The following is a 27,903-nucleotide window of genomic DNA, read 5'->3' on the forward strand; positions in this document are numbered from 1 at the left end:
TTCAATAGTCAAATCAGCTGCATTTCACCGGGGCGGCGCAACAAAATGAAGCTGATTTGATGGTTGCTCCAAGCGAGCTGGACGAAGGTGGCAGACTTGGGCAAGCCGTGTCATTAATAGCCACTTTTACCTATTACATGACACAATGGCATGCCACAGCACTCAAGTGCCGTCTAGCGGCTGAAAATTGTATCATTCAATATTTTCAGTCAGAATGAATGAAAACGGTCATTTCTCAGCCAAAACTTGGTTTATAAATATGGGAAAAATCCATAAATAAGTCACTTTGGTGTATAAGTTGCAGGACATGCAAATTATGCAAAAATTGCAGCTTATAGGCCGAAAAATACGGTAACTAAAAACCTACCAAGCTTTGACAAATGATCCTTGACCGCCCAAGTTTTAAAAGAAGATCTTGTGTGATCTGTTAGCGCTCAGCCTGTGTTGGTGAGGACTCTCAAAGCTCATGATCTTTAAAGTTGACTGAGTTATAACCTTTTTTGTGTTTCTATGGTTGATTAGCCATAATCAATATCAATTGTAAATATACATGCAATTATGACTTTATGGGAGTTTCATTAAAATATGTCCACTGGTTCATGAGACATTTTGCTGACAGACACACAGATGCTACCTTAATTTCTGGACTATAAGCTACTACTTTTTTCACGCACTTTGAACACTTCGACTTCTACAATAATGCAGCTACTTTATGGATTTTGACAAGCTAACGAGCTTCATGCTGCCAAAACGTTTAGCCTCGTCACACCTGGGCACTTACACAGCTGCCCAAAATATGTCTCGTGATCACGTGAAACACATGATTCCCTGGGGCACAACCAAGTATTAGCAGCCACTCGACATAAGTGTGAATCGTGCATTTAAAGTGGCTCTCCGAGCTCAGTGGGAGGCTTGGATGACCGGCGGTGAGAAATCGATTACCAAAACTGGCCGCATGCGAAGAGCATTTTGCTCAAGTGTGCCAGTGGATCCTGACAGCGTGGAGCGGTGTAAAACATCTATCACCAACGGGTTTCGAAAGGCTGACCTGCTGCGTGATGAAGAGGACAGCATAAGCTCAGGTGCAAATTTGCCTCAAGATGAAAGTGACGTTGAGAGCGACAACGAAAGAGACGGAGGACGTGTGTGACCAAGTTTTTCTGAGGCTGTTCAGTTCCAACACTGAAGACTGGTTTTAGTGTGCAAGAGGAAGATGGTGTTCAATGACTTTTTTCCTGGTAGGTTGCTGTACTGATATTCTATTTTTAACCAGCCATGTTACAGGTAATGTTCAGAAAAAAACATTTACATACGTACTTGTATATGTTATGTATTTAATTAAAGTTTTAAAATATATTTCTGTGTAACATTTTTCTGTGTAAATATCTCGTTACAACGTGGACACCTGGGGGCCACAAAAGTGCAACCTATATATGTACTTTTTTTAAGTTAGTGGGCGCGGCTTAAATTCAGGTGCGCTTAATAGTCCGGAAATTACGGTATAAAACAAAAAGGCTAATTAGTAAAAAGAAAAAGGCACATACAGCTCAGGGTCAAGTGTGTCATTCTTCTTTTTCTGGAACTGCTCTTTGCTGATGGACCTGAGTGAAAAACAGAAACACAGTTTGTGATCTTAAACCTCAAATATTCATACAGATATATTCTTTAATAATAAATAATATTAATCACAGATTCTGGGGTGAAACCACCCACTAGTTTACTTTGAAGCTAAATACTGTTCAATCCATAAGAACCTTTGAGCTACAGGAAATATTATACGAAGACCAGTTACACATGTAAAATGCCATTTTTTCTTTATTAAACAGTTTTTCACTGGTGTTGGAACTGCTGAAGAAGGTTGGCAAGATTAGGACTAAAACAACCGAGCATCTTCCTGTTCACCCCTGACACAAGACAACTTCTGCTTCTACAGGTTTCTGTACTCAGCAATTAAGGTCCGTAAACAACAATCTAGTTTCTCTTCTTCAAATGCTTTCAGATAAAAAGAACTGAGTTGATGCACACAACCCTACTTTAACCAAAACCATTCACTCAACTGGTTTATCTTGTAGTTCAGCACAAGATTTACTGCATCGTTTTGTTAAAACTGAATTTCAACATTTCTACAAGACATGTTCTGCAGAGCTGAAACTGTGTTTTTTATGTTTTAACAATAACTAATTACTAAAGTGAGTTCAGTAGCTGGTTTTGTAAGAACTGTTAAACATTGTTTTGTAAAATGAGCTCACAAGACTGATGTGCGTGTGTGTGTGTGTGTGTGTGTGTGTGTGTTAGAAAAGGTCTGGTGCGTTACGGTACTCACGTCTGAGGCTGGGAGGGGTCATCCCCCAGGGAGACACTCTCGCCTTGGATTTCGTTGAAACACTTCTCACAGAAGTGGTACCTGTCAGCAAGAAGCCCATATTTTGGTGAACTACACCGTTCGCCATCAGCACAGCCAATCACAGAGAGGGCACGAGGAAGCATCCGCCAATCAGGACAGGACAGGACAGGCCAGGGGGAGGGCGCGCACACACACAGGAGGAGGCAGAGGACAAGGTGGGTCGTCGCCAGGAGGCAGCAGCCAATCGAGATGCAGGAGGGGGAGGGGGAGGGTTTGCGTGGGAGGGTGTTTTGATTTTTGCACGTAAATTTCGGAGTGGATGATTGGTCACACCAAAGCAGGCCAATGCAGACATGACAAGCGTTAAGAGAGAGAGAGAGAGAGAGAGAGAGAGAAGAGGGAGAGGGAAGGGAGGGAGATGGGGGAGGGGAGGTCACATTGAATTAAAAAAAAAAGATGAAAAAAGTTGTTACAGGTCAGACAAAGACGATGGAGGGGCACAGAGGAGATGATAAAAGAACCAACAGAGGACAGAGAGCCAAGGCAAAGCAAAGATTAGCGTCAGACGTTCAGTGGTAAACAACAACAACAAAAACAACATTACAGCAACATGAGAGACCACTAGGAGCTGTGAGGGAGCAGGGCAGCAAGGACACAAGCTCCAAATATGAAAAGGTGAATGAGGAAAGAATAATAATAAAAAAAAAACAGCAACAGAGATCCATCATCCTCTCCGCTCACTCATAAAGTGGGCGCCTTTCTTCTGTTGTTTGTTTGTGTGTGTAAACAAACAAACAACTCTGAGCAGACACGTTTTTGCATTTACTGAGCGGGGAAACAACTCAAGACTAAAGAAGACAGGAGCCCACTTTATGAACGTCAGCTTCATGGAAACTCAATGGTCTGAAGATGGAGATGTGGTCAGAGAAACTCCTCTGTGATTGAAATGACTGACGCTAAGCTGCAGGAGACAATCGTCGCAGAAAGAAATAAAACGACACGTTCTAGGTGATCCAGCTGGCCCAGTTTACAAGGCAAAACAAAGATCTAGAATAACAGAACTGTCTGAATGCCATGTGTGTGCGTATGTTCAGACTGCGCCAACGTCCTCACCTGTTCTGGTAGCTGAAATAAGCAGCGTCACGTTGGATGGTGCACAGCTGTTTCCCATAGCAGCAAAGAGTTTGGGGGGAAAACTCAAACTGGAACACAAAGAGACAAAGAGAAAACATTTACAAAATAACATGTCACTGAGCACCAACTGAATCCAAAACTACAGCCTGAAGTACCGAAAGAAGCGGTTTGTCTAAATCTGACCAAAAGGTACAGAAATTAATAAACACGTTCCATTTTATTTATTTTATTATTTGTGTGACCACTGCAGAATGCAAACCAACGCTGCAGTCATTTTGGCTTTTAGGGATGTTCATGTCAAGAGTCTTAACTGGAGTTAGTGGGAGAGATCATCTATCTCCAGTTTTAGCTTCTCTCCACTGGCTCCCTGTCAAGTCCAGAATTTAATTCAAAATCTTACTTCTAACCTACAAAGCCCTCAACAACCTAGCTCCATCCTACATTTGAGATCTTATTGTTCCATATTTTCCACTTTGCTCTCAAACTGCAGGTTTACTTGTGGTTCCTAGAGTTTCCAAAAGCAGAACGGGAGGAAGATCTTTCAGTTATCAGGCTCCTCTCTTGTGGAACCAACTTCCAGTTTCTGTCCGTGAGGCTGACACATTGTCCAGTTTAAAGACTTTCCTTTGTGATAAATCCTATAGTTAGGGTTGGCTTGTTATGCTGCTATAGGCTTAGACTACTGGAGGACACATTGACCTCATTTCCTTAAATTAATTGTTAAAATTGAATAGTTTTCATTTGATACTATTTCTATCTTAACGTGATTCTCGACCTGCCATTGTGTATCCGTTCTTCCTTCCTGTTCCTCTCAAATCCAGCCGGTCGAAGCAGATGACCGCTTGTCCCGAGTCTGGTTCTGCTAAAGATTTCTTCTTCATGAGGGAGTTTTTCCTTTCCACTGTCGCCTTCATGCTTGCTCAAAATGAGAGTTCTGCGATGGAGTTAAACTTAAAGCAGTCTGCTCCTCAGATAAATAATGTTAAATTATTATATAAAAGTTTCTGTTCAGTGCCCTGAGATGACCTCTGTTATGACTTGGCGCTATATAAATAAACTGAATTGAATTGAAAATGTATTTATGCTGAGCAGATACTCTGTCTCTGAGACCCTATCTACACTACTTTGGACTTAAGAAGTTTTTCGGATGAAAGACGAAATGTTTCTAGAAATTTTTTGTTTTTTGAACCCATCCAGAGGATCAGACTTAACTTTTTTGGATACTATGGATTTAAGTAATTAATTTATTTGTTATATTTCCTCCCCATGCTTAGGAAAAAGTCTGTCCATAAATTTTCCAGCAGATATGCTAAACTACTCATACTGCAACACTTGGTGGAGAACATCCACAATACATCTACATTAAAAGACGGAGAAAACAATGTGTTCGCTGAAGAATCTCCTAAATGATTCAAAACATCAAAGTTTTGAACTTTGGCTACGGCTGCCTCAGGAGTCGACTGGGGAGACAGAAGGCCACAGAAACCATCTTATCACCAGCAAACTGGTTGGCCCACTATGTGAGTGTGCTGCTTGTGGGACTGAGTTTGTTGTGGTTCCTCGGACTGATGAAGTCCTTTGGATGACGGATGAAACTTCTCAGATAAAAAAAAAAGAAAAAAAAAAAAAAAAAACATCCAAATGACCTGACTGAACTTTGTTGAATCTCCTAGAACTTGCTTTGTTTCTTCTTTGATACAGTTCTTGATTTCCTCTTAGTAAAGGAACATTTCAGTGCACAATTATAATTTAATGGCAACAGAATCAGGATTAGAATTGTTGTTTCTAACCCGGCCCGGCCCGGATTAGGGCAAGGCCGTTATAATGTGATTAATGGGCGGGCTGGGCCAGTCTCAGGCTTTTAGTTAGGTCAGGATCAGCTGCGATCCAATTATATGATTACATGACCTGCCATACACCCACCAGCCGCACATGGCCATTTCACCACTGACCGGCCTTGAAAGAGGTAAAAAGTTCAGTTAAGCTTCAGATGGGACTGTACTGCCAGGAAGGATCCAGCGCCCAAATGGACATTCATTCAGCCGCTGCACTCAGCGGATGCGTGCGGCCGATGACCCAAACAGGTGAGATCCCAAAGCAGATGCGTGTCAGAGATATCTCAGTAATTCAGAAGAATGTAGGCAGAAACAGGGTTTAAATGTTTTTTTATGGCCATTCAAGGACAAACACCTTCAGCTCCAAATCTTCTGCTGCGTTTATTTAGCTGCACGTCCCCAACCATTAATAACTAATTAAAAAAAAATGTTTCCCAAGTTCAGACCTGTAATTACTGTTAATTCGTTGGGTCGGGTGGGGTTTGGAAATTAAGACTGCGGGTTAAAGAGGTCCTCAAATTTGAAACAAAAAACTGAAGAAAAAAAGCCTGATGTTAGTTTTTAGCTCTCGGGTATGGCTCAGACAAAGACAAGTCTGTGACTCTAATGTGCCCCAGCCAGCTTCTACAGCTGAAACTCTTCTGTATGCCCGTTTTCCTCCTGTTCTTATCTTTATGAGAAGAGAGAAAGGCCTAACCAAGTATTAGACGTGCACGTCAGCCCTCGGCGAAAAGTCCTACATGTACCGAACGCCGATGTCCTCCGTCGATGAGGGATTTGAACAGTGAATGTTTGTAGTTTTCAAGATGAGTGTTTTTCTGACTGGATTTTGAAGTGACAACCCAATTTTCAACAGGGTCCTTTCTTATGCCTAGATGCAGCCACACACCAAAATGGAAGACGGCACGTTGCTTATTTATCGAGTTTTTTGACTCAAAAGTTGTGTGTATATATGGTGGCAGCCATCTTGGATTTTGACCTGGCAACCCAATTTTCCAAAGTAACCTTAATTACACAGATGCAGCCACACACAAGAATGGAAGTCGGTACATTTATTTTTCAAGTTATCACGCTCACAACGTGCACGGAAGGAGGGTATTTCCAATTCCCTCTTTTTGTTCCGCGACGGGAGACAAAAACTGTTGCATTGTTTTAACACACACTGCTTTATGAACTCTCCTAAATTTAAAAAATATATATATATAATAATGAAGCTGGTGACTGAAATCAGACACTTTATATCTTGACTAACTTGACTTCTGGTCGACTAAACCAGTCCAGGAATTTTGAAGGCTTAGTTTCGGTGATCAATACTTAGCTTATTATCTTATTTGATGCGTCAGCAGCACAATAAGTAAAGATGACCGAGTTAGATATTTCAAATATCTGTAAACTGTTTCAATTAAATTCAGGGGAAACACAAGAGGTCTATGAAGCTCCTGGAAGACAATGTGTTTTTTTACATAAAAACTAAAAGTATGTTTCTTTAATTGCTAATTAACGTGCAAGCTGATTTTTTTAAATTAAATTACCTGCTGCCAACCACAAGCATCATATTTAAGTGAAGCTTAAGAGTTTAATTTGCAACCAGGGGCCTAGTTCAAATTTAAAAAAAGTTTATTTGCATTTTTTGAGCCATAAATTGCCATGCATTGATTAACAAAATTATTTAAAGATGTCTTAATCTGAATGATTAACCACCCTCAAACACTGCCTATCTATTTTATGTATTTAAAAAAGTTAAGAATGTCAACAACCTGAACAATAATATTTGAGTTTTTAGTGACAAAGAAGGAAAATTTTACAATTTGGTGCAGATTTGTTAAAAATTGAAATTTTTTTCATGCTAAGAAAGTTTTAAAGACTGAGCAGTCAAATTTTCAAGTCAACCAGAAATTAAAAAGAAACATTTTGTAAGTTTGAGCCTCTTAATTACAGTTTTTAGAAAAAGAAGAAATCAGACAAAATTGGAGCTGTCAAATCAGAGATTTAACTAAAATCAGTGCATTTAAAATAAATAAATACATAAATAAATAAATGAAAGAATCAAATTAGTCCTGACTCACCTTCCTCCCACAGCAGTACCCCAGTCCCTGCATGACGGGGTCGATCTCCGTCTCAAACACCTCCGCCAACTTGGAGCAGTACTTATAGACTCTGGACGTCTTGCGGTTATACAGCCAGGCGTTGTTGAACATCAGCCAGATGTCCTCGATGTACTGCCACGGCTCTTCGTACTGACCCGTGTCCAGCTTCCGTTTAATAGTCGAGAGGTCCATGGGGTTTTTCACAATGTCGAAGTAGTCCTGAATCGTCAAGTCGAGGTGAAAAAGGAAGAAAACGCAGAACCGTTTGGTCAATGTGAAGGAAGAGCATCACCGGCATCATCGGGATGGTGGACGTCAGATGTGGGTGCAACCCAGGTGGGACCAAAGTAAGGAGAGAAGAGGGTGCAGGGGGGACAATGTTGTTGAGCGCTGCAGAGAAAAAGGTTCACGTGCAAACAGAGAGACATGACAACTTCTGCCCTCCAGCTCTTTGCTTTGCACCCAAAGTACCCGTCTGCACTGAAAACAGCAGACGACCATGACAGAACTGTCCAGTCCTCTGCTGCTAAAAACAAACTAATGATTCAAACTGAAGCCCAGGATTTGAAATACCATCGATCAATCAGAAAAAGAAGGTTTACAGATGGAGAATCGTATCTCTTAGTGAAATTTGGAACACTAAACTTTCAGGCTCAGGTAGTGAGAAGGGTGCAAAACCAAGAAAAACAGAGCAACAGGCTGACAAGAGATCTATGCTTTTTGGCTATTCTGTGGTTTGCATTAACAATGCCAGCAGGATGAGTGAAAATAAGATGGCCGAGTTAAAGCCAGCGGTGATGCAAATGTACATGAGATGGATGAGGCTCCGAGTTGGTTCTCTGTTCCTGCCGTCTGCCTCTCCTCCAGAATACAGCACAGATTATTAAAGAAGCAGAGGCGAGGAAGAGAAAGGCTTTTTTGGAGATCCAACAAAAGGAAATAAAAAATAAATAAAAATTGGTGCGAGTTTCAAAGAGCAGGGTCCATTTCAGTGTCACCATGGCAACATGAGTTATGAACAGACCCTCATCTATGAATGGAGGCACTCACACGAACAAACAAGGGGTATATTAGCGTCACAGCCTGCAGGGAAAAATTTACGCCACAACCCTCTGGTGCTTAGAGATGAGTGTGAACTTCATACAGATAAGTACCGTACAAAATTTTAAACCACTTCTCATTTCTGTACATTTCGCTCCCAAGCTGCCAGACTTTCCTGTAATATTTTAAAGAAGTCTAGATCAATATTTCTACAGGCTTTCAGTGGGTTTATGAAAACTTTTCTTTGGACTTTTGCTGCTTGTCCTCTCATTTTCTGTTCAGTCCTCCTTGTACCTACCTAATTGTGACGGTGTATCATGCAATGTGTTTAAAAAAAAGATGAAACTGAGTAAGTAAGAGGGAATGTTGGCCTAAAAATGATTCACAGAGGGTAAATATAACAGTAGTCCCTCGCTACTTCGCGGTTCGACTTTTGCAGACTCGCTTTTTGGCGGCTTTTCTAAGATTGTACATTGTCATTCATTCTGACTTTGGTGCTTAGTGGATTCAGAGTGCTGTATGGAACAGACCAGGAATTGGACCAGAACAAGACTTCTAGCCTCATCGGTCAATCGGAGTGCTGCTTGTTGGCCCATGAGGCCTCTTGAGCGGAGAGGTGTTGCTTGGAGGTCTGGTGTTTTCTCCAGAGCTCACCGGGACTTTTTTCATCTGGATTTGGACTTGATCGTGACCACAGTGTAGTTTTGTGCAGGCTATCTGAAGGTCCGTCTCTCTCTAAAAGCGCCTTGGTGCTCAAGGGCTGCAGAGAGCTGATCAGAACTGGACCAAGGCTGGTGAATACTCATATAAAACTTTGCAGTACTGTACAGTACAAATACACTGCCTGGCCAAAAAACAAAGTCGCCACCTGGATTTAACTAAGCAAACAGGTACGAGCCTCCTATTGGATAATTACTGCAAGGCAACAAGTTATTTAACCCCATCTGGTGCAATGAGTTGCTTCTCATTTCTTAAACAACCACGTTGAAAGACGCCTCGCGTGGTCGTGGAAAAGACGTCAGTCTGTTTGAGAAGGGTCAAATCATTGGCATCAAGCAGAGAAAACATCTAAGGAGATTGCAGAAACTACTAAAATTGGGTTAAGAACTGTCCAACACATTATTAAAAACTGAAAAGATAATGGGGACCCATCATCTTCGAGGAAGACAATGGGTCCCCGAAAAAATCCTGAATGATTGAGATCGGCGATCACTTAAACGTTTGGTGAAATCAAATGGAAGAAAAGCAACAGCAGCACTCAGGGCTGTGTTTAATGGTGAAAGTTAGAGCATTTCCACACGCACAATGTGAAGGGAACTCAAGGGATTGGGACTGAACAGCTGTGTAGCCTTAAGAAAACCACTAATCAATGAGGCTAACTGGAAAAAAAAACCTTCAATTTGCTAGGGAACATAAAGATTGGACTCTGGAGCAATGGAAGAAGGTCATGTGGTCTGAGGAGTCTAGATTTACCTGTTCCAGAGTGATGGGTGCATCAGGGTAAGAAGAGAGGCAGGTGAAGTGATGCACCCATCATGCCTAGTGTCTAGTCATCAATGTAAGATCTTTGTGAAAAATTAATACAACACTGGATGGAAACAAATCTTGTGACATTGAAGAAGCTTATCGAAACACTGCCACAGTGAATGCATGCTGTGATCAAAGCTAAAGGCAGTCCAACAAAATATTAGTGTGAACTTTTTTTTTGGCCTGGCAGTGTATATGTATTTATGTTGTTAAAATGACGTAGGTTTAAGAGTTTAGAACATTGCAAGAGTGTGGGGCGAGTTTATAAAAACTTAAAATATATATAAATACTAAAATAAATAGAGCGTTCCTAATTCACAGTTTTTCACTTATTGCCGGGGGGGAGGGGGGTGTCCCCAGAATGTAACCACCATGATAACGAGGGACTATATTATTCTAAAGTCAAGTAGAGCAAGAAAACCTGACTGGAGATCTCCATCAACACATTGAATATATGTCCAGTTTTTAGTATTTTTCATAAATGCAACTAAACAATGTAAATAAATTGTATCTTTGTGACTGGCTGCTGGTAACAAAGTGCCTAAAGATCCAATTTAAAGTGGGATCTTTGTCAAGCTGAACATTATGTGTTGGTTTCCTTGAAGAAATGCATATTGCCCACCAGCTTCATGTCAGTTTTAGACCAAGATCAGCTCGTGTTGGGAAATGACAAAATTGTATCAGTTTTGGTCAAATCTTCAAAACAACGTTATTCTCAGAAAGTGAAATATAAAGAAATGTGTGAGGACTCAAAACTTTTATTTTGTGCAATATTGTAAGTTTATGAAGAAATACTTTATAGTTTTTCACCAGTTGAAGAGGAATTAAAAATCCCTTGGTGCCAAACCACTGATCACCAATGAGCCATTTAGTAATTTTCATATTCTCTGAATAGAAAAGGTAATTAAACTACAGGAGAAGATGAACTCTGTCACTTTGTCTCAGTATGAATGCAAACGGAGACGTGACAGCATCGCCCACCTCTGTCAAACAACCACAACAGATGAGAAGCTGGAAAACGAAAGATGATGAAAACCATTTTCATTCAATCCTAAATAAGAATCAAGCTCAAAATAAACAAAGTAGTAAATCAAAGCAACTGGCTTATGAAATGTAAAAGACTTTCTGTTCAATGAAGTACAGAGAAAATCTTGTGTGTCTTTATTAGACGTTCTGTGAGCCGATAAGTGCTGCAATATTCCGATGGACAAATAAATCAGGGAATGCTTTAAATTTCTGAGTTAAAATTATTTGTGTCTGGACTGTATACATGTTCATAAAAGCAAATGCTTTGACTTACAAAAATCAACTTCACACCCATCAATACAAGTGCCTAAATCTACATTTCTTAATCTTTTTCATGCAATGAGAAAAAAAAAACTTCTACTATAAAAATAGCTACTATGAAATAAGATTAAAATCTGTGGCAACAATGGAAAACAAACAACAAAAACAAAGCTATGTTTTGATGATGAAGCAAAATGGCAGCCAGCGCAGTCCCTTACCAGGTTAGTTTTGTTACTAGTTCGAATACGTACGGGTATTCCCAGTAACTGGGGGTCCACCGGCTGACGGAAAGGAAGGGACTCAGGGTCCTGACGGTACAAAGACTCCAAGGTGGGCATGAGAGCCTGACGCAGCTCCTCTGGCTTAAAGACTAGAAAGGATGGAGCCATAAAAAGACAGAAATGAGGAGGACTCTTGGATGAGGGTAATATAGAGCTTTCTTATGCAGTTCAAGATGGCCGACAGCAGAAAGTAACAAAACACTCACAGCATCAGCATCAGGGACAGCACATATCTTTTGAAGTTGGGTTTTGTAAGACGTTAAACAATATTTTATGTGATGGATAGCTGTGTGAACAGCTTCAGTTTGGAGAAACTTTACAGCGGGAATAAACCAAAGACTAAAGTGGATTTCTCTGACCGTTTCATTGGAGGACAAATGCTCTAACCACTGAGCCACAGCCGCTTCATAAATATAAACATAAGCACAGACTGCTTTAAAATTGACCATGACAGCAATCCACTTTGACCGTTGCCTCATTTGAACTAACAGTTAGCTCATCATCATGGACTGAGTGGGGATATTTGCCAAATGGGTTTTTGTCATCCTGAAAAATGACCAAATAGTGGTTCATGCAAATTCTATTTATTAAACCTTTCACCTGCAGTAATTTCCCACTACAGTGTTTTTGCAGAGATATTATGATATTCTGCTAGAAGTGCACCAGAGCTGCTAGCTGGAGAGACAATTATCTGTGTCTGAAAATACTGAATTTCATGTAAATCCTGTATAAATAACAGCATCACACTTAACTGATGGCAGTGTGAAAGCTACATCTGTATTGTGCACTATCTTAGTGCTACTTTGTTCTCTGCAATAATCAACAGGGGTGGGGGATATGTAGCGGAGCGCTACGTTTGTATTGCGTGCAATTATGTGTCTGAGCTGAGCCACTAATTTCCACTCCCCATCCAGAAGTGGCAGAGCAGAATGGGGGTGGGTGGGGTATTTGGTATGTGGGGCCCTCAATTATGTTGACAGGGTGGGGCACCGTCCTTGAATAATGGTAGGGGAAACACTGATATGGTTTATAACCTTTTCACAAAACCCCATTTCAAAAATGAAAACTATCCCTTTAAAGACTCCCACAACAGACAGCAAATACTCAGACAGGACTAATGGTTGTGCATTTTCTTTTTGCTGTTCTGGTTACTTCAACCTGACGTGTTGTCCAGAATTGCACATAATTTGGTTTCTTATTTTCTCATGGAAAAAGACAAATAAAGCTCTCCAAGAGTCAACAGGCCAGAAGGTGAATAAGTTCAGTGTTTGTGCTTTTCCTCCTGCCTTCAAATTGACCTTAACTTCTGGACATTGTAGATCCTAAACTGCACAAAACAGTAAATATTAATGCAACAATTATTAAGTATAAAAAAATAAACTTTAATAAAAAGAAAGCTGCTCAGCTGCTCAAGTTGATCAAATTAATGACTGTTCCACCCTTCATCTACATTTTAGTAAAATCAGTATTTAGTGGCTGCTCTGACCAAACGTTACTTACTTTTCTTTTTGCTTTGAGTGCTGACTGAGGAGCTGTTTGTTACTGATGACCCCGATCCCTCCTCTTCCTCTTTAGGCTCCTTCTTCACCTCTGGCTTCTTGTCTCCACCTGATGCTTCTGACACCGACCCAGAGGAGGAGGATGTATCCATGGGCTCACTTTTACACCCATCTCCTGAAGGTTTCTCCTTCTTTATCTGAGAGGAAGATTGGAGCGTTAGTGTACTGATTTCCTTCTCATTTAACACATTCACATTCTCCGAGAGTCGTACCTCAAGTTTCTCCTCAGTCTTCACCTCAGACTGAACCAGCCCCAGCTTTCCCTTGCCATCTCCTTGGGGTTCAGCTCCTTCACTCTCCTCCTCTTCCTCCTCCTCCTCCTTGATCTCCATTTTGACGTCTTCCTGGCTGGGAGCAGAACTGTCTGCAGGGGCGAGCTGAGAGCTGGAATCAGTGCTGCCTGGGATCGATGCCGGAGAAGAAACCTGACCATCAGCTGTCAGCGATGGCTTCGGAGAGTGCTTCAGAATCAAAAACATAAAACAATAGTGTTAGAAATGACAAATTAAAAGTTAAAACTTTTTTGTATTTTAATTCTGGACTGTTTAAACAAAGGTTTTTACTTCTGCTGTGCCCAAGTTTTACAGGAATCAAACTCCCATCAATATTAAGAACTAGACACACATCAAATTCAGTAGGACCAATGCAGCTATACTTACTGGGGTCTGCGGCAGCTGTAAGGGCGCATGAACGTTGCGGACTGGGGTCGAAGAAGTCTGTCCTGCCTGGGGGCCTGGAGAAGCCCCGCTCCCAAGTGTTTGTTGAGGAGGCTGATTGGTTTGATCAGAATTCACTATCTGTTTTGATGACTGCTGTTGTTGCTCTGAAGCTTGTTGTTGCTGCTGCTGGGGATGATGCAGAGGGGGCATCAGGGGTGTGTTGGGGGTCTGAGGCTGCGGGGTCTGAGAGCGGGGTACCGTGGGCGGAGTCTGATGGGGCTGAGGTGTTGAGCTGCATGCTGGGGACGGGGAGTTTGTTCGGACAGGTGGGCAGAGAGGGAAAGAACTGGGCTGGGAGGACGGAGGAAGGCTGGGGAGAGGCCCGACGCAGTTAGCATTAGCGGGCCCCACGGAGGCTACTGGGGCTCCGGGGCCTGAGACAGAAGGGGCGGATTGTGCTGCTGGGTTGCTGGTTGGGAGGGACGTAGGTGTGGACATCTGGTTCTGCTAAAGAGGATCAGACACAAGACAAACTTTTATACTCCTAAAAAAACAAACAAATGTTTGTGATGAGAAGGGACAGAGTTACAGCTGTTTTGGTCAAACACATGCTCAGTATACATAGCTCATACGTGACGTGACGCATGTGGGCACTTTGTTATTAACCACCATTTTCAATTCATTTACAGTCATGGCTGAGTAAGTATGACCATCGAGGATTATTTTTACATAAATCACCATGGTTGTTTCATGTTGGGTTAGAGGATGTTTCAACAGGGCAGACGATTCGGCAAAGCATAGTTTTTTCACTTCATCCCCCAAACCAAGAAATGTGAGAGACTTTAAATGGAGAAGTTGAGTAGAACGTCAGCTCAGAAATATCAACCGCAAGGATCCGCCTTTGAAAATGTGTAAAATCTGCTCCAATCATCCTTATTCTGGTAAACAAAAAATTCTTAATAATTTTGTTCAACAATGTCAGAATGTAACTATGTGTACTGGAATTACTCTAGTCGTGATTAGGAATGCGCGATGTATACAGTACATGGTAGAAACGATAGAAATTTAACCTACGATAGAGATCTGTCTTCTACCGGCTAACCACAGTAATGCTGTGTCTGATGTAAAATCAGAGTTGTCAGATTTAATCATTACTTTTTTTGAGTTGACAACTGTGCGTAAGTGGTGTTAAAGTATTTTCTTCGAGAGCTAACTAGCCAAGTTACAAGCTAACTACGGCCAGCTTGCCGTAGTGTTGTCGTATTCGAACGCATGCGCAAAACGCTGTGTTCTGTCGAAAGTTAAAGTAAGCGTTGGTCAGCTGTAGAGAAACCTGCTCTCTGATCTGTGAAAAAAAACGCTGTGTTGTGTGATTTTACTGCGAGACCCTCTGGTCAAAGCCACAGACTCATTTTGTGTCAGCTCTCCTTAAAGCAGAAGGAGGCGCCCACTAGAGGGTTGGAGGGTGAAGTGTTTCAGTGTAAAATGCTGCTCTGTTGCTGTTCATTTCTTAAGTGAGAAAACTGGAAACTGTTAAGAGTTAACAACATATTCTTTTGTTTAAAACATAGGGCTAAAACTACATTTGATATCTTTTGCACTGTTTTGCACTACAAGAAAGAAGCCTAATACTTGATTTGTTTATTATTTAAAAACTCTCTGGACCTAGTAGTGGAATATTCTTAATTCAAAACAAATGATTGCAAAAGGACACCCTATACTTTTTTCATTCCTATTGCAAGTTTTATACCACCCTTCACAATACATATTATGATATGAATTTTATGCCATATCGCACATTCCTAGTCATGATTTAAAACGTTTCTACTGTAGTTAGTTCAGCCCTCTCTCCTTCAGGCTGTAGATCCCGCTCCTTTCGAAGCAGGATCAGCCACGGGAATTTAAATGTGGCAGATTTTGCTGGTCGGATGCCCTTCCTGACATCACAGTTGTTGACGGTGGGTCTAGGCAGATTTTTTCAGGTCTCTCTTGTAAATGAGTCCCTGAGGCTCAATGGGATTAACCTGTCTAAATAAAGGTTGAATTAGCCTAAAAAGGCATAGCGAGCTCCGACTGCCCCGGTTTGAAATCAGTTTTCCTTCTCATAGGCAGACTGCCAACCAAGGCTCACGAGATCCGTCTACCCAGGTGAACTGGTTATAGTGCCAGTGGTTCGCTTTCTCCCCTTCAGAAGTTAGCGTTACCCATGGAGCGCCACTGGGAGCAGAGCCTGCAAAGCAGGAGGGCTTTTCTTGACATTTTTATAGCTGCACCTTCACCACTAAGGTGCTGCCGCCGAGACCCATTGCAATGTAGTTATTTCAGCCATGCTATGTGCTAAACCTCCACACTGTAAACACTTGCTCTGCCCGCATTGATACATTCCTATATTGTAATTTTGAGCATTAGTTGCATTGGCATGCCTTGCCACGTCATAAAATATCCTAGTCGCCAGTGTTAATGTGTTATTGGCATCACGATGGGTTTGTGGTTAGCACTGCCGCCTCACAGCATGAACGTTCTGGGTTCTAGCCCCGAGTTGGGGCTGAGGTCATTCTGGAGGAGATTGTACATTATTTAAACCTTTATTTAACCAGGTAGCTCTCACTTCAGACGTCCTTCACATCGATTGTATGCGTCCATGGATTTCAGGCTGAGAAGCTCCTCCATTGTGTATGCGCTCATCGTGTTCAATAAATAATCAATTATGTCATAAAAAAAGATCGGAGGCAACTTGTCCGCATTGTCTGACGCTCGCTCTCTATCTCATATGGGTCAATCGTGACAGCAGCCATTTTATTGATACATCTTCCTCTTGCACATTGGTCAAGAGTATCAATACATTTAGTTTTGGTTTGTCTGAAAGTCACCATGGCCATCATCGTCTAGCGCTTGCCTAATATAATGGCGGAAGCGATGTGAGGAAACTATGCGTTGATAAATTTAACCAAGTTACAGCCATTTTTCAGTTGTCTATGGTTGATTAGCTCTGGTAGCCATCTTAAACTGGGATGACAACAAAAGTTGATCGCTTGTGATTTCTCCTTCAGAAGCAGCTTTTTTTTCCTCAGGGTTTTTATTAGGATGAAGAGGATCATTTTTTTTCCGTACACGGCTTCAGGATTTGGTGACTACATAAACGCACAACGGTTTATTTGTTGTTTATCTATTTGTTCCGGTTCATAAAACCTTGGAAGTGGATTTGACAAATGAATAGTTTTTGCATTTGTAATTATTCTTTCTTAACATACGACTGTGTCTTTTTGTCTTTCCTCCTAGAGAAAAACCTGATGGCCTCCATTCTGGACCTGCCATTATGCATCTGTTCCTCCTTCCCAGCAGGCTGAAGCAGATGGGTGCTTCTCCTGAGCCTGGTTCTGCTAAAGGTTTCTTCCTCATGAGGGAGTTTTTTTCTTTCCACTGTTGCAGCTGTGCTCGTTTAGGATGAGAGGCTGTGACGAAGTGAAAACTCACATCAATCTGCTCCTTAGATATTGTTATTAACTGATTTTATATATGAATGTTTCTGTACAGTGCCCTGAGATGACTTCTGTTGTGACTTGGTACTATACATAAACAGAACTGAACTTGTGGTTGTACAGTATACCGAACGATTACTATCCGGGTTTCAATAACTTTTGCTCAACTACTTAAAAGACATTTACGTCCAACTTCTTATTCTTTCGACAGGTTTGCCCAGAACTAATTCAAAATATTTCAAACTCGTTCTTTTTCTTCCAAACACAGCCTCCTTTTGGCCTTTAAGATCTTCAGAATAACAGATAAAGTCTACTCTTACAGAAGGAACAGCAGGTTGTGTTTCTTGCTGGTTCACGCCAACAGGTCCAGAACCCCGTCCAGAACAGGGGACAGGAAACTGGCCAGGAGGGAGGTACTGGTTCTGTAGCTGTGTGGCATTGGGCTGACCCATCCTTGCTCCTCCCATGCACATCTAGAAAAAGAGAGACAATTTCTATTTAAAACCATAATAAACGGTTTCAGATGATTCAGGGAGATTAGTGATATAAAACCAAATCATCACAGAAACAGCAACACTAACCTGGTTTATTTGAGGATTAGGAGGAAGAGGAGGTGTTGACCTCTGACTCATCATCTGCATCCCCATCTGATTAAACTGGTTCATGCCTACAAATATGAGGGGAAAGAAATTTTTTTTTTTGCTTGAAATAAAAATATAAACAGGCGTTAACATCAACCAAAAAGTTCATCATCAATAAACGTAACTAGCGATGAGATTCAATCTCTTGTTTTTTCTGCAAGTTTTCTCCATTTCTTCTGTTTTTGTTTGATATTCTGAAAGTATTAAGTGTGACGAATATCAAAGATAATCTGAATAAATGCAAACTACCGTTTTTAAAAGATGATTTCACTTAATAAGGTGAGAAAAGCTCTTCGAACGAACCAGGTAATTGACCCCTCACTGAGTATAAATTGTTTTCTGAAATTTGTATTGTAAATGCTCCAGTATACTCGCGCAAAACTTTTTCTGTGCGGACTCGACGTGCACTGAATGTAGAGGTTACTTCATACTCGAGCGTCCACCCTGAGCGGCTGCAGAGCAGCTCCGCAGAAAAGGGGCGTTTACCTTCGGGACAAATTGAGGCCGCCGACTGGTCATTTGCTGACACGCCTACTGGATTGATTGACAGGTCGAAAAAAAAAAAAACGAGCTGGCAGCCCCAGCGGTGTTCTGTGTTAATATGTTAATAAAAAGTTCTAAAAAATAAAAAACAAGGAGCGCTGGCCCTGCAGCTCACACATCAGAGCGGCCCAACAGGAAATCTAGACCCTCCTGCATCCACGCTGGACCTGATTTTAATTTGCTTGTGACAAATTCCTTCCTTTCTCACAAGTTCAGTCATGGGGTGAACAGAGAAGAGATCGCTTGCCTTTTGGCAAAAAAAAACAAACAAAAGAAAATGCCAGATCAGGGATGAAGAAGGAATTAAATACATTGATGTTGCAACAAAACACTCCATCGCCGGGCAGTTTACTGTGCGACAGAGTACGCGATCGTAAAAATTGAGCTTTGCATGGACACGCCCTGTGGGCATCCGCTTCGACTCTAATCCGGTACGTGCAGACCTCCGCGGACTCACGTACGCCCGACTACAATGGAGCCATAAGTTTCACGACAGATGTAACCAAAAAGTTGCACTTCTGTCATGACTGTTGGTTTTTCTCAGTGGTGGGTTTCTTTGGGGTTTTTCAATTTTTGCTTGATGAATTATGAACTTTGATCTTAACTGAGGCAAGTGAGGTCTGCCGTTTAAAAAAAATAAATAAATAAATTCTGGCCTCTTAGGAGCTCGTGGATGCTCTCGGTTCTTTTGGTTGACCTGCCACCCTAGGAAGGTTTACAGTAGTCCCTCGCTACTTCGCAAAAGTGTGGGAAGGGTTTATGAAGCCTTAAAATATATATACAAATACTAAAATAAATATAAAGTTTCTACTTCACGGTTTTTCACTTATTGTGGGGGGTGTGGAACGTAACCCCTGTTATATTGAGGGACTACTGTATCACTGTTCAACGTGTCCTCCATTTGTGACTGATGGATGTATTTAAGAGGGCTCATGATGCTACAGGTCTGACAGTAATCAGGCCTGGGTGAAGTTTGTAAAACTCAACTCTGCTTTCCAAAAGAAAAAACATAAAATTATTATAAATTATTGTTAATTTATGATTGAACATGGGGGTGGGATGACAATTACTTTTCCACATAGGGTCAGCCGGTTGGTTTGGATAACATTTTTCTCGTAATAAACAAAACCCTCATTTGAAAACCACAATTTTGAACTTATGTTACCTTTGACACTAAAATGCGTTTGCTAATTTGAAACATTTAGGTGCGACTACAATAAATAAATAAATCTATATGGAGAAAAACATTTTTCACAGCATTATGCATCGACATTGTCAATAAAATGAAACACTAAAGCAATGTCTCTTGACACCAATGACACCACGGCAGTCACGTTTCTAGCCACAGCACCTGCAGGGTTCTGCATCCTTTTGACCATCTGAGTTGGACCAGCAGGTCTGATCATGGACAGATCGGCATGAGGACCATCTGAAAGAGAGACAAAAACATTTAAAGAAGCAAATCCACTGGAGTACTTTGATCAGCCGTGCAGCTGTAACATCTTTTTAACCCTTGCTGTTCTCTGTATAACTATGGACAGAGAGGAACATGTTTGTCTTTTACTTACTAAGGGACTGCCCAGGGGGCATGGGTGTCTGCCCCATACAAGGCAGGCCCTGTGGGAGGCCGGATGGGGGAATGCCAGGTTTGCCGGGCATCATTTCCTGATTTTGGAGCCGTTTCCTTCTCTTCTCTTCCAGCTCTTTCTGGATTTTGTAGATCTTTTCGGCCAGGAGGTGGTAGTACTCCGCCTGGAAGGGACACAGCAGGAGGGTGGGAGGATGTTACACAACGCATCAATGGCAAATAACAAATTCACAAGTTCCCAAGCATTTAAATTTTTTTTTATTTAAACCATTATTTTACCAGGAAAGAAATCAATTGAGAATATTAATCGCTTTTACAAGGATGTCCTGGACAATGTGCACGTGCACACAAGCCATTACAAATACAGCAACAGTCTTAAAACAGTAACACTAGTATTAAAATATTTACAACAAAACCCGGTAATAAGACATAAAATACAATGAAAGGTTTTTTTTTTAAATCACAATTTAAGACACTTAAATGTTACAGTTTAAGTTTTTAATCCTCTGTGTGCACGTTACCCTGCTGCTGGCCGACTCATACATGTCTCCCTCTACTTTTCGAGCGTAGGCCACCAGATTCTCCATCCGCCTGTCCTTCAGTGCAGCTGGATCAGGAGTAGGAAAAATGGCCTGCACACTGCACACAAAAACAACACACACACACCTGTAATCAACCTGAGAACAAAGAGACAGGCTTCATGTTTACTTCTGACGTGTTGCCAAATACCTGAATCAAAAGCACTCAGTCCGGAAAAGAACGAAACTGTGGTATCTGAACTAAAAGTGGGCATGATGTCAAAAATACACAACTCATTTAAACAACTCCTTTTTTCATTCATAGAAAATACAATAGATGACAGAGTCGATGGTTCCTTTTTCAACAAGTACCGTGTTTTCCGGTGTGTAAGTCGCATCAATCAAGAAAAGCATCACGAAGAGGAAAAAAACATATAAGTCGCATTTATTAGGAGTTTATTTAATGGTCAAAACAGCTTCATTTCGCCTGGGCGGCGCAGAGCCATCCATCCATCGCAATCAGAGCCGCTAACTCTCCAGCGTGCCTCCACCTGCACCAGCTGAGTGAAGCGAGAGCGCACGGGAGGACTCGCTGTTACAGTTCTTCAAAATTTAACAAGATTAACACTTAAATACAATTATTTATTTGCTCAACATTATAGCAAAGGTGTGTCCCAGTTTAACTTTAATGGTCAAAACAGCTTAATTTCGCCTGGGCGACGCAGTGCCTGCCATCCATCCAACCATCTCGGCCGGAGCCGCTAACTCTCCAGTGTTCCTCCGCCTGCACCAGCTGAGCGAAGCGAGCACGCACGTGAGGACTCGCTGTTACAGTTCTTCGAAATTTAAAGTGTCAGTCAAAAATTGCGTTACAAATATGGGAAAGAAAAAAAAACTTATATAAGTCGCTTTGGCATATAATTCGCAGGACTGACAAATCTATGCAAAAACCTGCAACTTGTATGCCAGAAAATACGGTGTTCAAACCTTGAAAGTACTGAAATAGTTTCCTGTTTTTTTTTTTTTCCAGAATTGTCAAAGCTGCACAGAAACCCTGTTTGAGACTCACAGCTTGTGAACGAGGTGGTTACGGAGGTCTTGTGTGATGTCTTTGTGCCAAGGCTTTCTCATCTCTGCAGCAGAAGGAGGCGTAGCTGCAGGCAGGGAGCCCAGGTTCCCCACGCCATCGTTCATCAGACTGAGGGGAAACAGCACAGGGGTTAAGATTTTAAGTAACTTACGGCTAATTTTGTTTTTTCTTATCATATAAAAAAGCAGCCAGACTGAAGTTCAAATCAAGAAGTGTCCAGAAAACCTCAGCCTGACCTCTGTGCATTCATGCTGTTGTGCAACATGGCGTCCGGCAGAAGGGTGGACTGCTGGTTGGGGTGCTGGACCCCGACTGCTCCATTCACTCCCATTGAGCTTCCACCTGATGAGACACCATAAACAGTTTAAAGGATCAATGGTTTTATTGAAATACTTTAAACAGAATATAAAAATACTGCAGTGCCTGAACATTAATCCTTTCAGTATTTTTAAAAGTGTGAATGTTTATGAAGCATTCACACTACTGTGATCCACTTTTCTTCTGTACGTTTTTCAGCATCGTTCTCGTTCCACAGTTTTTGTGCCATTTCTACAAATCATAAATCAAAATGTTCAGCTCTTTCAGGACAATCCTGCTATGACTTCTGGTGTTGATGCAACTTTAGCTTTTGAAATATTTAGCCTTTTCTGACATTTTTTCTTCATAGGAAATTAATTTAGCTCATTTTACAACCTTAAAACCTTTAGATCTGTTTACAACTTTTTACTGCTCCTTTCACATTTTGTTCTGCTTCAGCTTCTTTCAGCTTCCTTCTGCAAATTTAAAACTTTTTCAGCCACTTTCAGCTGTTTTGTGCTCCTTTCAGATTCGTTCTGCTAACATTTTTGTGCTTCTTCTAAAATCTTTCTGCTAATTTCAGCCTGTTATGCTCCTTTCAGCTCATTTCTGCAAATTTCAGCTTTTTCTGCTATTTCAGCTGTTTTATTCTAATTTTAGCTTATTCAGCTAATTCCACATTTATTGCAATAATTTCAACTATTTCAACTATTTTGCCGCCTAATTCAGCAAAAATGTGCTCTCTCCACTTCTGGTAATTTACGGGTAAGATTCTATCTGCTTTGTTGAGCTATTTTACAGGTTGTTTTTTTTTCCAATTTCAGCTGTTTTCAGATAATTTCTACTATTTTGTGCCCGAGTCATTTCTGCTTCTTTCAGCCTAATTTGGCAAACGTGTTCTTTCTGCCTTCTTCTGCCAATTTAAGCTTGTTCTGCCTGTTCAGCTACCTTTTCAGCATTTTCTAGCTAGCTTTGGCTGTTTTCAGATAAATTCAAGCTTTTTGCATTAATTTCTGCCACGTTTAGCCTAATTAACTCTTTCTGATCATTTCAGCTCGTTATGCTCCTTTCAGCTTAATTATGCTAGTTTCAGCTTTTTCAGCTACTATTAAGCTGTTTTAATGTTTTACCTTTTTCAGCTAATTCCACATTTTTAACTCATTTCAGCTCTTTCTGCTTCCTTGTGGTAGTTTAAGCTTATTTCTGCCTTTCAGCTACTTTTCAGACATTTTTTTTGCTAATTTCAGCCTTTTTTTTTTTTTTAGCTAATTTCCTAATTTTTGTGCTCATTTCTATTTATTTAAACCTAATTCACCAACTATGCATTCTTTCTGGTTTCTTCTGCTAATTTAGGCATGTTCTTTCATTTCAGCTACATTTCAGCACGTTTTTTTTTTAAAGCTAATTTCAGCTGCTTTTCATCAAGTTGTTCCACAATCAGCATTCACACTGCATTTTCGCAGGAAATGCAGTTTCTCTAGTTTTATGCAATGTTCACTTCTGTCCATTAAAGTTTATGAATATCTTTGTGTGTAAAGGTCCAAGCGGTGACAAACTGAACTAACCCATTGGATTTAAGGTCCTCATCCCAGGCTGTCCCTGCAGGCTCTGGTTTGGCATGTTGGTCTGAGGTGGCTGCTGCTGCGGCACCTGGTTGCCTTGGTAGGTGAGGCCTAGTGCAGCGTAGGCCCTCTCTATGGAGCTGGGGTCAATCTGGCTGGGAGGGTTCAGGTTTGGAGTGTTCGACTGCGCACCCGGCCCCCCTCCACCTAAAGAGTTCACTAAACTTACAGCTGCACTGTTGACAAGAGCTGTGAACAGAAGGGAGGTTTGAGCAAAAGAAGAAACAGGTTTATCATCATGTAAATGTTGGGGTGTAACAGTACACAAAAATCAAGGTGTGTTACGGTTGTGTTACAAAAAAATAAATGTATCTAACATTGTATTACCTGATAACATAAAGCCGGCATTATTTTCTTAAAAATGCTAACGAGACGGAACGTTGTAATGTAGTTCCAGTCAGACTGTTAAATGTATGAGATCTATTTTTCTACTGTACTTTTAGCGCATGTTTAAAGTAGGAGCCTTGAACAATAGTGTACGCTCGCATGTCTGCTGCTGTAAAAACTCCATTGGCGTTAATGAATCTGGTCTGAAGTGTCAGTGATGGGCTGACTGAACGCTACAAGGAAGGTGAGCTCGTGCTTTTGTTCGTTTTTCTTTGTGCCAGTTACATTAACATTTGGATGATGCTGTTCAAATCTGATTCGCCTTTCTTTCTAGCCATCACTGTAGTTCACTAAGAAATTGAAATGTTCCCAAACAACAAACTTTAATGATTGTAGGAGTGGGGGGGTCCCCCAACTTGTTTTTTGAGGGTCTACCTTTAAAAGCTCCATCCTTTAGTTCCACACATAGACGTTCTGAGGTAGACGTGTGTGCCAAACAAAAAGGCCTGCATTCAAAACTTTCGGCACACGCACCCTTAAACCCGGAGTACCGATTCAATAAAAGGAACACGTAAGCGTTGTGAGGAACACTCACTCTGCTGGTTCCTCTTGTCTCCGGCGTTTTTTAGAGGCAAGCACACGGGACAGTCGTGACGAGTGCAGTTCTTCCAATGGGAGATGATCTGTCGGGACGAGGCACAGTGTGCCACTGGAGGAGACAGGAGCAGAGAAGAGTGAGAGAAAAGGGACGACGGGTGAAAAACAAAGGACCGGAGAAAGCAAGTGAAGTGGCAGAGTAAAAAAAAAGGAGATGAGAGTAGAATAGGGAAAAGAAAACACGAGTAAAACAGAAGACAAACTAATCCAGCTACTGTACGAGTCATTCAGTGAAGTAATCTACGTTCCAACGGAGGCTCGGCGAGAGCAGAAGAAAGAGTTAAAAAAACAACAACAACTAGCTGAAGGGAGAAGAACGCATCTGAATACTAAACTAGTGTGCAGCAGCTACATGACAACTTTAAAACCTGTCTGATGTGTTACAGCCCACACAGCGTAGCAGCAGCAGCGAGTGTTCATCAGACTCACCCTGGCAGGACTTGCCAGCCTGACAGTGAGTCATGTGGTTGAGCACGTTCTTCATGGTGCGGCAGTGAGGCAGGTTGCACTGCCGCACCTCCCCGTTGGCCTGCTCCCTCCTCTGGCACTTGTGCGCGTGAAGCAACAGGACGAGCTGCTGTTGAATCAGCTTCCGCTTTTCGGGGTCTGCGGTGGGGGGCGTAGCACCGGGTCCTGCCCCCACAGCGTTCAGTCCAACCTGAGGGCCGCCCACTGCTGCTGATGCTGCTCCACCGACCGACACGCCGCCAACTGCACCCGGCTGCTGCTGCTGAGGAGGAGTTTTAGAACAGGAATGATTTAGAAGAAACATAAAAAAAAGGAAAATCTTTCATATAAGAATGATGTGTTCAAAGACACTGCCAAATCAAAACTGTTGCAAAGTGGAGAAAATGACCAAACAAAGCTGTGCCAGTTCTGTGTTCAGAGGTTTTTATTTAAACAAGAAATTGTCAGTAATTTTTGAGAAATTCTCCCCTTCTATTATACAGAATATCAAAAACTAAAAATAACAGTTGCCATTTTAAATTTGTCCATACAAGCTAATATTTTAAATACTTTTTACTTATTTTTAATTGGACCACGTCAGCACGAAGAAGCAACTGTTAGAAATTACTGTGTGAATGTTTACGAACCATTCACTCTATTCTGATCCGTTTTTCTTCCGTACGTTTTCCGGCATCTTTCTTGTTCCACTATTTTTGTGCTACGTCAACAAATCACAACAACATTTTTGTACTTCTAACTTATTTCTGCCAATTTCAGCTTATTATGTCCCTTTCAGCTTATTTATGCAAATTTCAGCTTTTTCTGCCATTAGCTGTTTTATGCTAATTTTTGCTTTTATTTTGGCTAATTCCATATTTTTTTATACTTCAATCAATCAATCAAGTTTATTTGTATAGCACATTTCAGCAACAAGGCAGTTCAAAGTGCTTTACATCATAAAAAAACAAAATTAAAAGTCATAAAAACAACATACCGTTAGAGTCACCAATTGAGAAACCAGTAACAAACATAACATTTTGTCAAGTGCCACCAAATATTTGGTCAACGTTCCATTTATTATAGTTCAAAGGCAACTCTAAACAGGTGGGTTTGTAGCCTTACTTACTGGTATTGCAAAAATGTGCTCTCTCCACTTCCTTCTAGTAATTTAAAATTCGTTCAGCGTTTTTAGCTACTTTTCAGCATTTTGTTTTTGCTCATTTCAGCTTTTTTCAAATAATTTCAATTTCTTTGTGCTCATTTCTGCTTCTTTCAGCCTAATTGGGCAAACATGCTTATTCTGTTTTCTTCTGCTTGTTCTACATTTTCAGCTACCTTCTTAGCATTTTTTAGTTAATTTCAGCTGTTTTCAGATAAATTAGTTTTTTTTAGCTAATTTCTGCTACTTTTAGCCCATTTAAATTATTTATGCTACTTTCAGCTTGTTATGCTCCTTTCAGCTAGTTTCAGTTATTTCAGCTACTATTTGGCTGGTTTATGCTGATTTTAGCTTTTTCAGCAAATTCCACATTTTTTGCAATAATTTCTAAATTTTTCAGCCTAACTCAGCAAAAATGCTCTCTACACTTCCTTCTGGTAGCTTAAGCTTCTTTCTGCCTTTCAGCTACTTTTCAGCTATTTTTTGCTAATTTCAGCTTGTTTTAGCTAATTTCTTAATTTGTATGCTCATTTCTGCTTATTTAAACCTAATTCAGCAAGTATGTGTTCTTTCTTTCTTCTGCTAAATTAGTCTTGTTCTCCATTTCAGCTAAATGTCAATGTTTTTTAGTTAATTTCAGCTGCTTTTCAGCAAGTTGTTCTGCAATAAGTATTCACACAGACTGTATTTTTGCAGGAATTACAATTTCTCTAGTTAATGTTTGAACTGCATCCAGCAAAATGTACTGTATAAGGATTTATAAGAATACATGTTAGTGCTCCAAGTCCGTGTTATGCCTTTCAGCTACAGCTGAAACCACATGTTTACATAAACTGTATAAAGACACTTAAACATTTTTCCTCTCACTGTTTGACATCAAATCAGAATAAACTCTTCCTGGATTTCCACAATTATTTTATATTTGCTTAACACTTGAAAAATGAAATAACCTTTTATTAGTTTCCTCAAAGTCACTAATAAAAAACACCTAAAATCTCTTATTGTTCCAACATTTAACGAATAGAAATAACTTTAAAAATCCTAACGGACCTAAAACTTGAAGTGTTTAGTTTGATGTCACGACAGTGGGAAAAAAAAGCCTTTCATATAGTTTTAACTGTTTATCCTATACATCTATGCAGATAACTTGTGATAACAGCACATGTAAAAACCAAAAAGTGAAAATAAATAAAAACTTACCATCCCGGGCATGCTTTGAGCAGGAGGTCCCTTCTTGTCCATGCTGAACTGGGTGGGCATATTGGGGCCTGGCTTGTTCTGGAGCTGAGGGGCCAGCCCTTCTCCAGGCATCCCCTGGCCAGCAGACTGGCTGTACAGACCACCATAGGGGCCTGCATTGGCCATCATCATCTGGAGGACAACAGAGAAGAAAGTGAGAGGAACCAAGCATAGGAAAGTAAAAAGGAAACATGAATGCAAGGAGGACAATCCAAGAACGAAAAGAGAAATAAAGTCACAAAACTTTTTCTTGTGATTTTCCTGTCAGTGTTATTTACAACCACAGCATCAGCTATACAATTCTGAATGCACTTACTTCATGATGATGATGGAATGTTACCAATCCAGTGTTCACTAATGCACAATAATTAGCAGAAAACAAACAGCTCCATGCAACAACAACAACAATGCTCTACAGCAACTCCTCCTCTGGAAGAAAATCACAACTGTTTTGTGGCTTATTGATGAGCAGACAGGTTCACCATCAATAGCACAGAGCAAAATATATTTTTCTATAAGCTTAACTCAACCCTACTATGGTT

At 40.9% G+C, this 27,903-nt stretch overlaps 1 protein-coding gene across 1 annotated transcript in view; it reads right to left on the reverse strand.

Moving 5' to 3' along the window:
- ep300b (E1A binding protein p300 b) overlaps positions 1-27,903 on the reverse strand; it is a 47,726-nt gene that overhangs the window by 7,641 nt on the left and 12,182 nt on the right. Inside the window, exons 3-21 of the mRNA XM_037688873.1 lie at positions 27,323-27,493; positions 24,946-25,246; positions 24,455-24,568; positions 23,476-23,721; positions 21,850-21,955; positions 21,593-21,721; positions 20,527-20,644; positions 19,986-20,169; positions 19,769-19,846; positions 17,815-17,900; positions 17,554-17,706; positions 13,755-14,261; positions 13,308-13,556; positions 13,037-13,232; positions 11,507-11,625; positions 7,380-7,619; positions 3,458-3,546; positions 2,324-2,404; positions 1,545-1,601 (exon numbers count right to left, since the gene is read on the reverse strand). Coding sequence (XP_037544801.1) covers positions 1,545-1,601; positions 2,324-2,404; positions 3,458-3,546; positions 7,380-7,619; positions 11,507-11,625; positions 13,037-13,232; positions 13,308-13,556; positions 13,755-14,261; positions 17,554-17,706; positions 17,815-17,900; positions 19,769-19,846; positions 19,986-20,169; positions 20,527-20,644; positions 21,593-21,721; positions 21,850-21,955; positions 23,476-23,721; positions 24,455-24,568; positions 24,946-25,246; positions 27,323-27,493 — 3,224 coding nt within the window. The remainder of the gene's footprint in view (positions 1-1,544; positions 1,602-2,323; positions 2,405-3,457; positions 3,547-7,379; positions 7,620-11,506; positions 11,626-13,036; positions 13,233-13,307; positions 13,557-13,754; positions 14,262-17,553; positions 17,707-17,814; positions 17,901-19,768; positions 19,847-19,985; positions 20,170-20,526; positions 20,645-21,592; positions 21,722-21,849; positions 21,956-23,475; positions 23,722-24,454; positions 24,569-24,945; positions 25,247-27,322; positions 27,494-27,903) is intronic.

Source organism: Nematolebias whitei, chromosome 15 (assembly GCF_014905685.2).
Source record: "Nematolebias whitei isolate Nwh7 chromosome 15, NemWhi1, whole genome shotgun sequence".
NCBI lineage: Eukaryota > Metazoa > Chordata > Actinopteri > Cyprinodontiformes > Rivulidae > Nematolebias > Nematolebias whitei.